Source organism: Choloepus didactylus, chromosome 5 (genome assembly GCF_015220235.1).
Source record: "Choloepus didactylus isolate mChoDid1 chromosome 5, mChoDid1.pri, whole genome shotgun sequence".
Lineage (NCBI taxonomy): Eukaryota > Metazoa > Chordata > Mammalia > Pilosa > Megalonychidae > Choloepus > Choloepus didactylus.
Window position 1 is genome coordinate 6783480 of NC_051311.1, and position 15035 is coordinate 6798514.

Below are 15035 nucleotides of genomic sequence, written 5' to 3' on the forward strand. Positions count from 1 at the left end.
CGGGTCTCTCCAAGGCAAGCCTGGAATGCAGCCAGCACAGTGTCAGCCCGCAGTACTGCGTCAGCACAGAGCCCATGAGTTACATTAAAAATGCCAAATCTAAAGACAGACTGTGCAATTAGAGTTCTTAATACAGGCAAAAGTTGTTTTTTTCCAGTATTCTATCAAATGGGACTTGGACAGTGTCTTGGCTGGTACGTCTGTCCGTCTCTCCCAAGCCTCTGCAGCAGAGACCCAAGGGGGGCAGTGCACGCACGGACAGGGTCCCGTGTGGCCTGGTCCTTCCATGTCGATCCAGCCCCTCTTGGGGTTGTGAGTGGGGCGAGTTCACGACAGGGTGGTGGGAAGGGCAGTGGGACTGATTCCGGGGTGCTGGTGCTGGTTCCACCACCGCAGGGTCGCAGCCTCGCTGTGTGACTATGCACGAGCGGTGGCCTCCCCGGGCCCGTGGTCAGCGCATCCAGAACTGACACACTGAGCCTCCGCGTGTGTGCCTAAGGCCCGGGCAGGGCGGCAAACAGGCCATCCCAGGGCAGCATTGCAAGTGGTCGAGGGCAGTGGCAAAGGGAGGGAGCGGTGAGCTGGAGGAGCCCCGGGGCTTCCAGCCCTCCTGGGCAGGACGGACCATGGGAAGGATTCGGGCTGTCTTGATGGCCACCAGGAGTCAGCGACGTGACTGAAAGCAGGGAGGGACGTGCAAGATTTCACTTTTGCAAAGAAAGAGCTCTTGCTGCAAAGCAAACTGACCAACATGAGATGGTGCCTCACGATGGTGGCTTGGTGCCCGGGACGGACACACGGACATTTGCCAGGACAACCACCAGCACACAGGGGTGGGGGAAGGAGAAGGCAAAGTCCATGTTTTTGGCTTGGACAGTGGGGAGAAGGGTGGGGCAGCTCCTGAAACAGGGCCCTCAAGAGGAGGGGCAGGCTCCGTGGAAGGGAAGGGAGCGCGGTCCATCCTTTGTGTCATGAAGGAATCACCAGACAGGCTGCTGTCCCTTCTGGCATTGAATATTTATGATTCTGCTTCCTTATGTTGGTTATAAAATGCCTACATTCCCATTCCAAATTGTGTCTCCCAGCCCTTTGGTGTGGAACCCAGCGGCTGATCCTGTGTTTCCTTCATCTCGGCCGTGTGTGCCTGCATCCTGTCATCCTGTTCCCGCCACCCACCCCCTTTCCAGATGGAAGGGTCCTCACCTCGTGTCGTTCCCCCCACGGGCCTTGTCCCCAGGCTGTCCCGTGGAGCTCCTGGTTACCTTTTCTGGATTTTCTCTTGTTCATCATACCCTCCTTGAGCTGTGGTGATGGTATCAAGAACAGCATTTTAAAAACTCGCACCATCATTTTACATAACAAAGATTAGTTATTTTATGATGATTTCCGGTGTTGGCCTTATGAAGCGAGTGTCTTAGTTGGCCTTTTGACCACATTAGCATATTGCGCCAACCCTTTGAGGGAAAAACCTGCTGTTAACCCCAGACCCCCTTTCTCAGGCATGACCCAGAGCTCAAGGTCTTTTAAATTCTAACATTTTTTTATTTGTATTTAAAAAGCAAATTTTGCTTTGGGGGATATTATTGCACTTTCTCTGAGGTCTAGTATATAAAATCAATGTGTGCAGGTATTCTATGGAATCTTGAAAAGGTACGCTCTCTGTTTGCTATTTAACAAATATTTATCATACGCATGTTGTGTGCAAGGAAATGTTCTAGAAGATAAGGGTAAACAGCGGTGAATGAGATGGCTGAATAAATATTTGTTAAGTAAACAAAAAGATGTATTTCCTGTAGAATGTAGAGTTTGGTATTTATCTTTTAGTTCAACTTTATAAATTGTGCTGTACAATTCTTTTTATTCTTATTTATTTCTGTCTACTTTGATCTATCACAGAGAACAGTGGTATGTTAGGAGCCCCCACTCTATTATTTCTGTCAATTTTCTCTTGTCGTTTTATTTTAACTAACTTGGTTTTATTTTGATGCTCTCTTTTAAAGTATATGAGACTTATACTATTGCTTTTTTTCACTACTGATTGCACATAGGCACAGCACTTTGCATGCGATTGCAGGGAGTTCATGCACTGCCTGAAGCCCTTCTAGATCTGTGGGTCCATCACCTCCAAATTAAGAATTTTGTGCTGCAATAAAGCGGGATAAGCTCGCAATGTCCTAGCTTGGCCAGAGAGAGTGTCCCATTTCACAGCACCATGGGCCCACTGATTATCACTTTGCCCCTGCAAAGCCACTATCCACTGAGCTCGGAAGCATATGACTTACATTAGGGCTTAATTCTGTGCACATTTGCTCTGGTTTAGGTCCTCAGGTTAGTTTTTGGAAATCCTGTTGTGAACCATTGTGTATCCATAGTCTCCACCTGGCTAGCCTTAGAAAGAAAAAAAATTCACACTCCGCTGCTTTGTGTGGAGTCAGTAAAATAACTTTCTCTTTCTGCACCTTAAGAAATGTGTTAAAATGTGCTTGCTCATGGTTTCACCCTCTTTGCTTTAACTTGCTATCAGTTTCCTTGGGTTCTCCTCCCACCATAGCATTCATCTACCCTCCTGGGGTGGATTAGAGCAATGATCTGTGCTCCGTGCGTGAACTATGGCGACTTTGGAAGACCGAGCAAGCACAGCACAGAAGTCCATGCCCCCTTGCGTAGCCGCATGCCCACTCTCCAGAAGGGACACGCTCTACACCTGCCCCAACCCCACCGGACTCACGGCTCCCCTGTGGCTCAGTCCTGCTCCTTCCCCACTGCCTTGCAGGCTTCACCCATCAGCCTCAACACTTACATTTGTCACTCACTTTACTCAGCAGGTAGTCTTTCTCCATCCTCCCTGGCATGTTCTCCTTCTTAAATTGCTTCGTCCTTTGGTGATTGAGCAAACGCTGCAAAAGTAGCTCAAGTGACTCTTTAAATCTATAGGATGCAGAGGTGCTTAGCTTTCTCATAGCCTAGTTGGTATCTGGTCTGAAAGTTCCCTTCTTAGAGCCTCTAGAAAGATACAAGATTCCACAAAGACTCAGACTTTCTCTCTGTCCACATATCCCAATAAATATCCTCATATGTGAACCCTCTTCTGATGGGAAGGGCAGGGCTTTGAGAAATCTAGAGAGATTTCTCTATTCCAAGCTTATCCATAAGCGTAATTCCCAACAGGAATCAGAACGAGGACGGAAACCCCCAGGCTAGGGATAGCTGGCCTCGTCCCCATTTCCTGGTGGTTCTTTTCTGTTTTTGTGGATTTATTTACCTCTTATCTCTGTTTTTCTGGCCAGATTCACAAAGCCACCACTTCCTCCCTGCTGGATTCTGGATTCAGCCTTTTTTCAGGTGCCACTAAATTTCTGTTCTGTTCCTTTTGATATCAGCAGCAGCCTGCGTGGACCTCTGCCTGCCAGCCCCAGTTACTTAAATGGACATAAGTTTTATTTTATGTTAGTCGCAGCCATAAACTCTAAACACTTAACAAGGATTAGCCAAGTCCTCATCGCCTAATATTTCTGAATTGAAAGTAAATAGTCATGAATAAGTTTTAAAATCATTTTCCACAGTTAGAGAACTCCATTCACAAATAGGTTTCAACAAACGGTGCTCCACAGATGGCTATTAAGAGTGATGTAATTTTGACATTCTCTTTTTATTTTTTATCATCCTCAATTTTTTTTTATTTCCAAAAGGCTGGGTAATGCATGTTCAGCATCCGTCAAAAACACAGCTGCGACACAGGAGCACGTAATACACCTGTAATTAAGTGCTGCTTTGTGGAGTAAGTTTAACCTGCCACCCCAAGTGGATAGCCGGGTTGAGTAAGCCTTTGACTTGGCATAAAGTGGAGGTGGTTGTGAAGTTTCTTAACTGGTGCTAACATCTTAGCAACCTCCCAGAATGGGTGAAGGAAAGCATCATTAGATGCAGATTTACCTTCAGTTACAAAATCTCAAGCTTTTTAGTTTAGTGATGCTCTCTTAGAAACATGACTAGCTTACCATCTTTCTCATCTGTGTAATTTAAACTTCTTAGTGTAGCAGTTCAATGACGGTACTTGCTTAATATATTAATGCATTTTTTAAATCTACTTCATCAGCCCTTTGGAGGTTTGGTGGACACAACTGGATTTTGAGACCATTCCTAGCATGGTTGAAAAACTAATTGCCCACAGTATTTATTTAAATTATTTTAAAAATCATCCCAATGATTAAATATATTCTGTTTTCTGACTGTGACAATTACGTATTGTGAAGTTAACCTCTCAAATTATTTCTTTTGGCTGATTTTTCTGAAGGGATCCAGGCTAAGAGCATTCTGTTCAGGAAAGTTGTTTTAGAGGCATCAGGAACTCGTACTTATAAATCAAAGTATTTTAGATCAGAGGCTCTAGAAAAGTTTCAGGTGTTATTTATTCAGTGGAAACTAATAAGGGCTACACATACCTGAGATTTAAGTATTACCCACAGCTTTTTTTGTGAACCGCAGTTCTGGCCTGCCTGAATTCTAATTTCAAATGAAAGGAGCAAGGGATTACAGCTATAGGATTACAGGGCATGGTTCATGATTGGTTTAAGATGCGCAAGCAGCAGTGTCAGGGCTCAGCCCGGACCTGGCGGGTCTGATCGCCCCGTGTGTGTCTGTGAATCAGGCGGAAACAGCCCACAGCGTTGCAGAGATGGCAATATCAGACAGCGACACTGCTTCTGGGAGAGCATGCAATTTTTTGCATCAGTGTTGAAGGAAGAGAGGAGTCATATATTAATTTTAAAATGTAAGCCTACTGACTCTTGATTTCTGAAAATATTTCTGGGGAAAAACCAAGCTTATTAAAATATGTATAGATAATGAATTATTTCCACATGTAGATGCTATCATCTAATTTATTATCACCTTTTTTTGGTAGAGATTTTTATTCTAACAGACTAGTTTTTGCTTACATGTTAATATCCCAAGAGACCATAGAAGACTTTCTTCTCTTTCAATCATGCACAGTGACCTTATAAAGATTAATTAATTTGATTCTTCAAACCTACGATAAGATTTTTTGAAGGAACTGTAAATAAATTGGTAAGGAATTATTTGTAAGCTATTTCCTTAGAAGCTCATCTCTGGTACTTCTTTATAGCATTAAACCTGAGTTTGCTTTAATGTATTTTTTCTAGAACATGCTTTGAAAAGTTAGTAGCTGATTTATTTAGAATTAACTATAGAACACAAAACTATGGAAACCTACTTTTCTAATTTAGTTTAATGCAATATTTGTTTTTGTATAAGATTATCAAGTATGAAAAATCAAGCAAAATCAAGAGAAAATCCAGTGCTTAGGGAAAAAAGAACATTGCAAGATATTTGGTTTCCAAATTAGTGTTTTTTAAATTGGTTCAATATTATGGTATATGATAGAGTCATATCTTTGCCTTCAAATAAAGAAAACTATGCTAACATGCTTTTAGATTATGTTTCTGACAATTTATCAATGAAAATAGTTATTTTAATGTTTGCTACTTTAGCTTATATTGGAACTTAAGGTAAAAGATAATGATATTTTGGGATAAGATTGTACATTCCTTAAGACTCGAGGTCATAGCATTCCGCTTTTTAAAATTTTCTCCTCTCATCTGCTCTTCTCCCAAACAACGCAGTGTCCAGTCCACCAGTCTGTCATATTAGATGTTCTTCAAATGTCAGGTTTGTGTTTAAGATAACCATCAAATACACAGGCTCTGTTCCTTAGTGAGAAGACAGCATGTGTGAACACTGAGCACCGACAGGTACCCGGCTGGCATTAGATCAGTGCCTGTGAAGTGTGAGGATGTGGCCAAGTCTTGTTACTGCGTTTTAATCGCCATAGTATTGTTATATAAGGCAATAGGGAAAAGTGCAGTACCATGATTCAAGTCGCATGATCATTTTGCTCTGAAGGTGAAACAGGTACATACTTTGCTCGGTTTAGACTCTTGTGACTAAAGCTAGCAAATGGTTTGAATCCCTACTGTCCTTCGGGTGGGTAAGTAGTGCTACTTGCTCATGAGTAGCTCACTCCTTGCCCCTTTTTTGCAGCAAAATTCTGAATTTTCATTTTCTTTTGGTTTATGAAAAGCTGAAAACAGAAAACTTTTTCATGAACAAGAGGTTGAAAAATGCCTTGTAGCCCTTTTGGGTTCTGAAAATGATGGAACTAAAATCGCTGCCTCCCAGGCTATCTCAGTCATGTGTGAGAATTCAAGCAGCAAGGATGTTTTCAATAATCAGGGTAAGCAAGCTGGAGAGAAGCACTGGGAGTGTGCTTAAGTTTCCCTCTTCTGGTTCGCAGGAACGTTTTTCGAGTCCTCGTTCACCTGTCTTTTCCCACAGGGATTCCCCAGTTAATTCAGCTGCTGAAGAGTGACAACGAGGAGGTGAGGGAGGCCGGGGCTCTCGCCCTCGCGAACCTGACCACCTGCAATCCCGCCAACGCCAGGTGAGGACACAGCTGCCCTCAACACGACCCGTTGCTCAAACTGCAATGTTTTTACTTTTGAAGTAGTTTACACGGTCTCTCAAATGGTCTATCTCTGCTTATTTCTCAGAATTGCTTATGAAAACAGGCTGTTGTCATAAGGTTCAATTACATTCAATCCATTTGAAGCAGACAGCAGGGTCCTCATGCAGAAAGAGCTATATTACAAAGAAATCCTGATAATGATGGGAACATTAAAGACAACATTATGTAAAATCTAGAAAAGGTTTAGGAAGGTCTATTTTAAAAGGACATGCATATTAGATAAATCTGGAAACATTTTACAAAGTCAATTTTAAAACAGCATATTTTGGGAGAAGATGATGAAGAAAGGAAGGCATGTCTTCTGTCTTCCAAGCAGTGGGGTAGGTGATGTATATTCATTTTAAATTTTAATTCCCCAAATAATCCATTCAACAAATGGGGACGCTGAAGCTCTGTGAGTTTGCCTTATTTCCTGAATATACACTTATTGGAATAACTTAACCAGAAATTAAATCCAGCTCTGTGGGACACCAAAGTCAATGTTCTTTCCTCTGCAGAGGATGAGATTGTTTTATAAAGCAGTAAGAATTTCTGGAGGGCAGCTTTCATAAATAAAATAATGGTTTACCCTCCCTGTATCTCATTTGGTACTTTAGTTGTTAACTTTAAAATATTATTTTGTGGCATTGTGGCCAAATTCCTCTTTTCTAAGTCGAAATAACCACCACCATCACCCCCCCCATCACATATGCCATCTATTTCCTAACCTTTCTCTCCCTTTCTCTACTCCCACACAAATATTTTATAAGAGCTTAATGGGATAACTAAAACTCTAACACTGGCCAATAAAAACACAGCAAATAAAATAAACTAAAACACAATAAAATCCTCAACAAAGCTACTGGAGCTAATAAATGAATTCATCATCAAAGTGGCAGGATACAAGATCAATACCTGCAAATCAGGAGTGTTTCTATACACTCATAACAAATAATCTGAAGAGGAAATGAAGAAAATAATTCCATTTTCAATAGCAACTAAAAGAATCAAATATCTAGGAATAAATCTAACCAAGGATGTAAAGGACTTGTACACAGAAAACTACAAAACATTGCTAAAAGAAATCAAAGAAGACCTAAATAAATAGAAGGACATTCCGTGTTCCTGGATCAGAACACTAAATATCATTAAGATGACAATGCCACCGAGAGTGATTTTACAAATTCAGTGCAATCCCAATCAAAATTCCATCAGTCTTCTTTGCAGAAATGGAAAAGCCAATCATCAGATTTATATGGAAGGGGAAGGGGTCCCAAACAGCCAAAGTCATCTTGAATGAGAAGAATGAAGTGGGAGGGCTCACATGTCCCAATCTTATTACAAAGCCATGTATAGACCAATGGAATCAAATCGAGAGGTCAGAAATCAACCTGCTTTTAATTCTTTGGGGTATATACCTGAAAGTGGAATTGCTGGATCCTATGGTAATTCTATACCTAACTTTCTGAGGAACCTCCAAGCCATATCCCACAGTGGCTGCACCATTTTACATTCCCATTTACATGAATGCGTCTTCCTTTTTCTCTATGTCCTCTCCAACACTTGTAATTTTCTTTACTTTTTTTATAGTAGCCATTCTAGGTGGGGGTGAAATGGTATCTCATTGTGGATTTGAGTTGCATTTCCCTAGTGGCTAATGATGTTGGGCATCTTTTCATGTGCTTTTTTGGCCATTTGAATATCTTCTTTGGGGAAATATCTATTCAAGTTTTTTGCTCATTTGTAAAAATTGGTTTGTTTTTCTATTGTTGAGTTGTAGGATTTCTTTATATATTCTGGATATAAATATATCCAAATATTTTCTTCTATTGTGTAGTTTGTCTTTTTACTTTCATTATAAAGCCCTTTGATGCACAAAAGTTTTTAATTTTGATGCAGCCCCATTTATTTTTTCTTTTGTTGCTTGTGCTTTGGGTGTAAAGTCTAAGAAACCATTGCCTGTCATGAAATCTTGAGAGTCTTGAAGATGCTTCCCTACATTTTCTTCTAGGAGTCTTATCATTCTGGTTCTTATATTTAGGTCTTTGATCCATTTTGAGTTGATGTTTGTGGGTGGTATGAGGTTGGGGTCCATCTTCATTCTTTTGTATGTGGACATCCAGTTTTCCCAACACCATTTGCTGAAGTGACTATTCTTTCCCAACTGAGTGGCTGTAGCACCCTTGTCAAAAATCAGTGGGTAGAAATATGAAAAGACGATGAACAAGAATAAAAGTAATTATTTGAAGGTATGGTAAAGGAAGATAACAGCCACAACCACTATGAGAAGTGGTAGAAGGAGAAAGAAAAGTAAAATTCTTTTAAAGTGAATAAATAAAAAGTGAGAAGGCTAAAACAACGCCTGTATAAAGAAACAGATGAAAATGGGAACCAAGAGGTAATAATGAATTTGATATAAAAATGTGATCGATTTAGTTAATTTGGACACCGTTATTTCTTCTTGGTATACTTGACAAGTTGACAATTCTCAACTTGTAAGATTTATTGGAAAGGAAAAAGTTGTTAATTTTTGAGATGAGGAACAATTATTTTTCCATTAAATTTCATGTTATATTTACCTTGTACTCTTTTTACAATTAGTCTTATCAAAGATTTAAGTTATATATGCAAACACAGAGAGAATTATTCTTTGATCACACTTTTCTGCAGGGCAGATCCTACATATTATAAGACTATTTTAAAATATTAATTTATAACATCACTGCCATCTGTTGGATCTGATCAGAATTAGAGTTTTTCAGTTATCCCCTGAGATAAAGGGACTCAATGGTTTTCATTTTCCTTTTTTCAGCGCTAATTTGAGCCATTGGTAAACTATGAAATGATTAGAAAATTAGTATGGCTATAGTCTAGATGTTTTTCAAAAGGTATAATTATTTTTAGGAAATAAAATGCAATGAATAAAATAATGTGAAAAAGTAATAGTTGCAATTATTTTAATACATATGGGTTGGTAAACAAAACTGGTTTGAGCTAAATGAATGTTGGATGAAACAATGTGATTTTCTTTTTTCCAAAGACTTACATTTTTTTGCTGTAGAAAATACATAATCAGGTCTCCATTGTTTACACATAGATCATACCAACTCTGAGTTTTCATACTTATTTAATCTTATCTTCAGAAAAACAGAGTGATTTCCCTAAATCTTAAAGACCCTTTTATCTCTGTTTCCTAGTGGAGTTTTTTTTGTTTTGTTTTTTATTCCCCTTCTTGACTTCTCACAGCCCCAGTGACCCAAGAATGTTCTAAATGGCAGCACAGATAGTGGTTCCTTAAAAAAAAAAAAAAGAGCAAACAAAAACATGAGCTAATTGATTTCTAGGCCCCTGCGGCCTCCACAATGCTGGAGACAAACCGCCCTTTTCTGGGGTGTCCTGCTATGGGGTGCCTGTGAAGAGCAAGGAAAGGATATACCCCAAAGGGATGAGAGAGAGAAGGAGAGAGGGAGGGAGAGAGAGAGAGAGAGAGAGATTGAGAGAGAGGGCCCCAGGGTCTGGGGACGCGCCTTCTTGTGCTGTGGGAATCTTGGAACGTGCTCACTCTGCCTGGCCTGGCATTCTGTTCCTGAACGTGGAAATGAAACACTGAGTAATCTTAACACCTTCTGTAATTATCCGTGGAGCACCCGGCCTAAGAAAGCCGTGCCGTTTGGAGAGAAAAACTGAAAAGTTTTGCCACAACAGAGCTTCATAGGGTACTTCAGAGAAGCCAGGACTCCGTTCATTCAGTCTCCCCAGGGCGCTCAGGGTCAAGCACAGTCTGGAGGGATTTCATGGGCTGCTCAGTCTCAGGCTGTACAGAACACGTTTTTCATGCCGGGTTTTCCTTTCCCACCCCCATTAAATAGGTTTAGAGGAAAGGGAGACATTTGTCTATTCATCTTTACCATTTCTTTTAATTTCCTTTATTCTGTAGTTTTCAGGACAGACTCGTGCGTATTCCCTAGAATTGCCTATTTTGATTGAGGACTGCAGGCTGCAGGGCAGTGAATCAGAGTCATTTTGAGGGGAAAAAACCTCTCTTAAAGTCAGCCCGATGCCACAAGTTCCCTCCCCTCCCCCACGAAGAGGTGGTGTGTGCGTGTGTGTGTGTGTGTGTGTGTGTGTGTGTGTGTGTGTGTGTGTCTGTCTGTCTGTCTGTCTGTCTGTCTTTGGGGTGGCTGGAGATGTTTACTGTCACCCTTTGAAAAATAGGTTTTGACACTGTCTTCATCTACAATACTCACAGGTTCACGTAGAGCAAGTACTAAGAATACTTTTAGTAAAGAAACACTGACCATAGAAATACTCCACAGTGATTGACAGAATTAAAATGCAGACTCATGTTTTAGGCTACAAGGTTGGACTCAGTATTGCTAGAGTTGCCCAGTTACGCCTCTGCTGCATGAACAAGACGTTCCCTGCGCCGCGCCTTCCCGTCCGACGGAAAGGAATCGCGTCTTCATGCTGCGCCCTAGTGGCGGTTGAGGAGGACGTTAGGAAGGGGCGATAAAGGTGATGGAAGATTGCTCTGTTATTTTAATGGACGCACACTGTCCATAATAATATTTTGAAAAATTACTAAAATACCGTGATAGGGAAAGCATTTCTTTGTGACTCTTTTAAATAGATAATTTTACTGCTGAGAGTATGTTTGACAAACCCTTGTGTTTATTTTGTCCCGTTTTAAGGTGAAGTCTTTTAAAAACTTTTGACATTCATTGTGCTGGTAGTTGAATATCTTCTGTGCTACATAATCAGATAAGATAAATACAATATGCTTGAGAACATAAATTAAGAAATGTTATTTTATTGTGGTTACTCTAGATTTTTTTGCTCTTGGCTTTCTGGAGCTTGTTTTGTTTCAAAATTCATATTTATATCGATAGATCCTCTGGGTTGCAAGCTAACATGTCTTGCATGGTAACTTGAGCTAGTCTAAGAGGTTCAGTTTTGTTTTAAAGATGATTCAAACTTTTGTATTAAGGATGGCATCTCAAAGAACGTAGAGTGTTACACAAGACTGTATGACTTCTGAAATGAATAGATAGAATAGGTGGAAAGAGTCTTTGTGGCAAACTTAAGAATTATTCCTGAATTTCTACAATCTTCCAAGTTTACTCACTAGTGGTTACTTTTCATTTCTAACCCTTACAGCCTAGATTTCCTTCCCAGCTTCACAGAAATCTTGTCATAATGCTGGTTGTACTGGATTGGAAGAAAATATACAGGATAAAGAACTGAATTTTGCTATAAAACAGGCCAAATTCACATCCTCCTTTCTTGACAAAGAGTTTGAATGTCCTTAGCTTGTAGTTTTCTGAGGCTAGGTGAATCTCAGGAAATGTTCAGTTAGAAAATTATCCATGCAGCTTTTGTTACCTGGAGAGCAGAGAATGACACTTGCATAACCACATTTAAAAGTTGCTGGTACATTTTTTTTCAGATTTAATTTCCAATGTTACTTTTTTCAGAGGAAATGATCAGTTTGGATCTCTTTTTCTTGTGTGAAATTTTTTCTCTTCATTCAAAGCAGCCCTCTTTTACTCATCCTTGCCTTTTTACATGAGCCATTTTCAGTGGTTTTTCTTCACTCTGGAAAGTGTGAAATCTGCATTGCTCCTTGATTACACCTAGATGGAAAGACTTGCATGGGATTCTTGGGGAAACCACTCCAGCTCTAGCCCTGATGGGGGTGGAGATTTGACTGTCCCGCTGAAAAGCTGTCTGTGAATTAAAATTTCACACACATGTACAAATCTGGAAATGTGATCATATTTCCCCACGATCCAAGGACCTGAGACAGGTTGTAGGAAAATCTCCGCCCTTGTGGCTGACTGAGGCCTGGAGGAGGATGGGGAGTGGGCGTGCACGGGCCACGCGTGAGCCGTCTCGCCAGGCCCCAACAGCAGTGCCCTGAGCTGGGGGTCCCATCGCCATGGCCATCTGCAGGTGAGGAGCAGTGGACAGCACGTGCTCGGGTCGGGGAGGCGGGGCGCTCTCTCACCTCCACGGTGAGCAGGCGGCAGGTGACGTTCTTCCTTCCACCCTTGGAAGGTGCCTCTCTCTCGGTCTCCTATTCGATGCCGAGCTTCTCCGAATCTTCTCCCCACCATCCTCCCCTTTGCCTTCGGGGTTTCCTTGAGTTCCTCACCCTGGAACAGCCAGGGCTCCTCGGGCTGCAGCGGGCGCCTCTGGGGACACTCGGCTCGTCTCTTCTCCTCTCCCTTTAGCCCTAAGCTCTTCCAGCTTTCTCCCAAGGGTTCCCTTCCCCATTATTTCTCCTCTCCTCCTCTCCCCCCTCCTTCATTATTTATTATCTGAGATAGACAATAAGGGAACAATTTTAAGATGGTACTTTCAGAACTGATATAGTGCAGATAAAATGAAACGGTGCAATGTCAGAGGGAGGAGAACGACGTGCGAGGAAGTAAGAAGACGTGACCCAGGAGCCAGTCCTGGGAAACACCAGGGGTCGTTCTTGCTGTCATTCTAGAGCATTCCATGTCCAAATGTCAGCAGCATGGTATCGCTAATTTCACTGGGACTGTCCCTTGTCATGTACAGATATGTAAATACAACGTGGTTCGCAGGCTAAACGGAAACATTGGGTAACCACAAATGTCATTCAACATGACTATTCCAACACCTTGGCCATTACTTGGATTTCCTTTGCTCCAGGGAAAGCAAAGCTAGCTGTTCTTTCCTGGCAGGACATTCCAGCTTTTGAAAGAGAAGGTAGCGTGTGTGGAAATGAAGTATTGCAATTGAACAGATAGGTTAATAAGATTGCCTGTCACTTGTAAGAAAATTGAATTTGAACTCCCCAGACTTTGACTGACTGCCTCATAATCAGTCACAAGAAAGCGTGTGCTGTTTGTGGGAGCCCTAGGTTCACATATATTGTTCTCTTTACAGTGAGGCATTTCTCTCTTCATAATGTCACAGCAGCTGTAGTGTAACAGCATATTCTGAAGTGTCTCAGAATCACACCTACTATGACACATCGATATGACACAATTTGGTGTCACACAATTTTTCTTTTTCTGCATTTTTCTTATTTTGCTATTTTGTGGTAGGAGGCACGATTTCACACATTTGTTTCTGTGGCTGGGTTTTCCTTTAATCAGACTGGATTAATCTGGGTTTTCTTTTAATGGGCCTGGGTTAATCCTTCATTTTAATCATTCATCTGTAATTAAAAGTCATCTGTAATTAAAAGCACAAATAAGCTTCTTTAAGAAATGCTTCTCTAGCAGGAGAACACGACCTCCGCTTACCGTGCTGGTTGTGCCAATCTTGGCGTTCAGTGGGTTGGGGCCCCCTAGCCAGGCACTCTGCTGCTGTTGGCTGCAGCAGGGGGATGGCTGTCTTGGATTCAGAAATTGATCTGTTTAGCGAACACATTCCACTTCTCGGGTCATTACCTTTGTGGAAAACCTGGCCGTGAGGAGAGTCAGGAATCCTGTCTGAGCCCGGCTGAGCCCACGGGAGCCAGGTCCATCCCACCTGGCCGGGGCAGCGCACCTGCTCGGCCGCCCACTCTCCTGCCCACTTGCCGAGTGTCCGCCCCCAGCTCTTCTTCCTCCAGCGGCAGGACTCACCGGAGACGAGACGCCTCGCTGCTGGGAACGGCTCCAGTGCCCTATGGGTCCCACACTCCCCACACTGGGCTGTGTCCCCCCATTTCTGTCCGATCCAAGGTCGCCTGGGTTCGTGGAACCAGCCTTAGCAGATGGGTGGAGGCGACCCTCCCACTGCAGCCGAGGTCACACGCTGGGATGCGACACACAAGTAGACACCTGCGAAGTCCCAGTGGAGACATCCTGGACTAAATGCCTAAGAAGCAGACTAAAGCGCAACGTTTCCTTTCTTAAACCCCATGTGAAAATTCCATCACTCTGCAGTCTGGAAGCGCTGGGGGTGGGCGGGAGGTGAACTGCTGTCCAGAGCAGCTGTACTGGGGGAGACAGAGAGAGGGGCCTGGAGGCCGGGGCCCAGGAGTCGGGCTGGGGTCCCGAGCTGGGGAGGAGGTGGGCGTGCTGATGGGGAGGCCGGGGGCGCCGCACTGAGCAAGGGGGACCATTAGCCTGGCCAGCGGCGGAGCAATAGGATCGGATTTATAATTTTAAAGATCACTTTAGCTGTAAGGTGGAGAAGGACCGAAGGGGACGAGGAGACGGCTGTTTGGAGGCTGCTGATGTCAGTTCCCCAAGACAGGGTGCTGGGTTAGCCTAGAAGGGGGTGGAGATGATGGGAGGGTTTGGAGGACAGAGGAGGGAAACAGGACTTGGGCAGAGACTGGATCTGCAGGCATGTCAAGCCTCAGTTTACATCTATCCAGCCATGGAAACAGACGCTTTTATGCGCACTCCCATATTTGTGTGTGTGTGTGTTTTTTTTCATTGTTTTTCTTCCCTTCGATTTCCATTTTAAACTCTTATTTGATGAAATCCCAACTGGATGGAGACTAATGAGAGCAAATAACAGAAACTATTTTCAACTTATTGTG

The 15035-nt window shown here is 42.5% G+C and overlaps 1 protein-coding gene across 7 annotated transcripts in view; it reads left to right on the forward strand.

Moving 5' to 3' along the window:
- The window catches only part of ARMC3 (armadillo repeat containing 3), a 118608-nt gene that overhangs the window by 53084 nt on the left and 50489 nt on the right, over positions 1 to 15035 (forward strand). For 6 of the 7 annotated variants that reach the window (XR_005217194.1, XM_037837840.1, XM_037837839.1 and 3 more), the window contains 2 exons: positions 6101 to 6253; positions 6355 to 6460. Coding sequence is in view for 6 of the 7 variants with exons in the window: in XM_037837840.1 (XP_037693768.1) it covers positions 6101 to 6253; positions 6355 to 6460 (259 nt within the window). In the remaining variant the exon portion in view is untranslated. The remainder of the gene's footprint in view (positions 1 to 6100; positions 6254 to 6354; positions 6461 to 15035) is intronic. The other variant, XM_037837841.1, reaches the window with a different exon arrangement.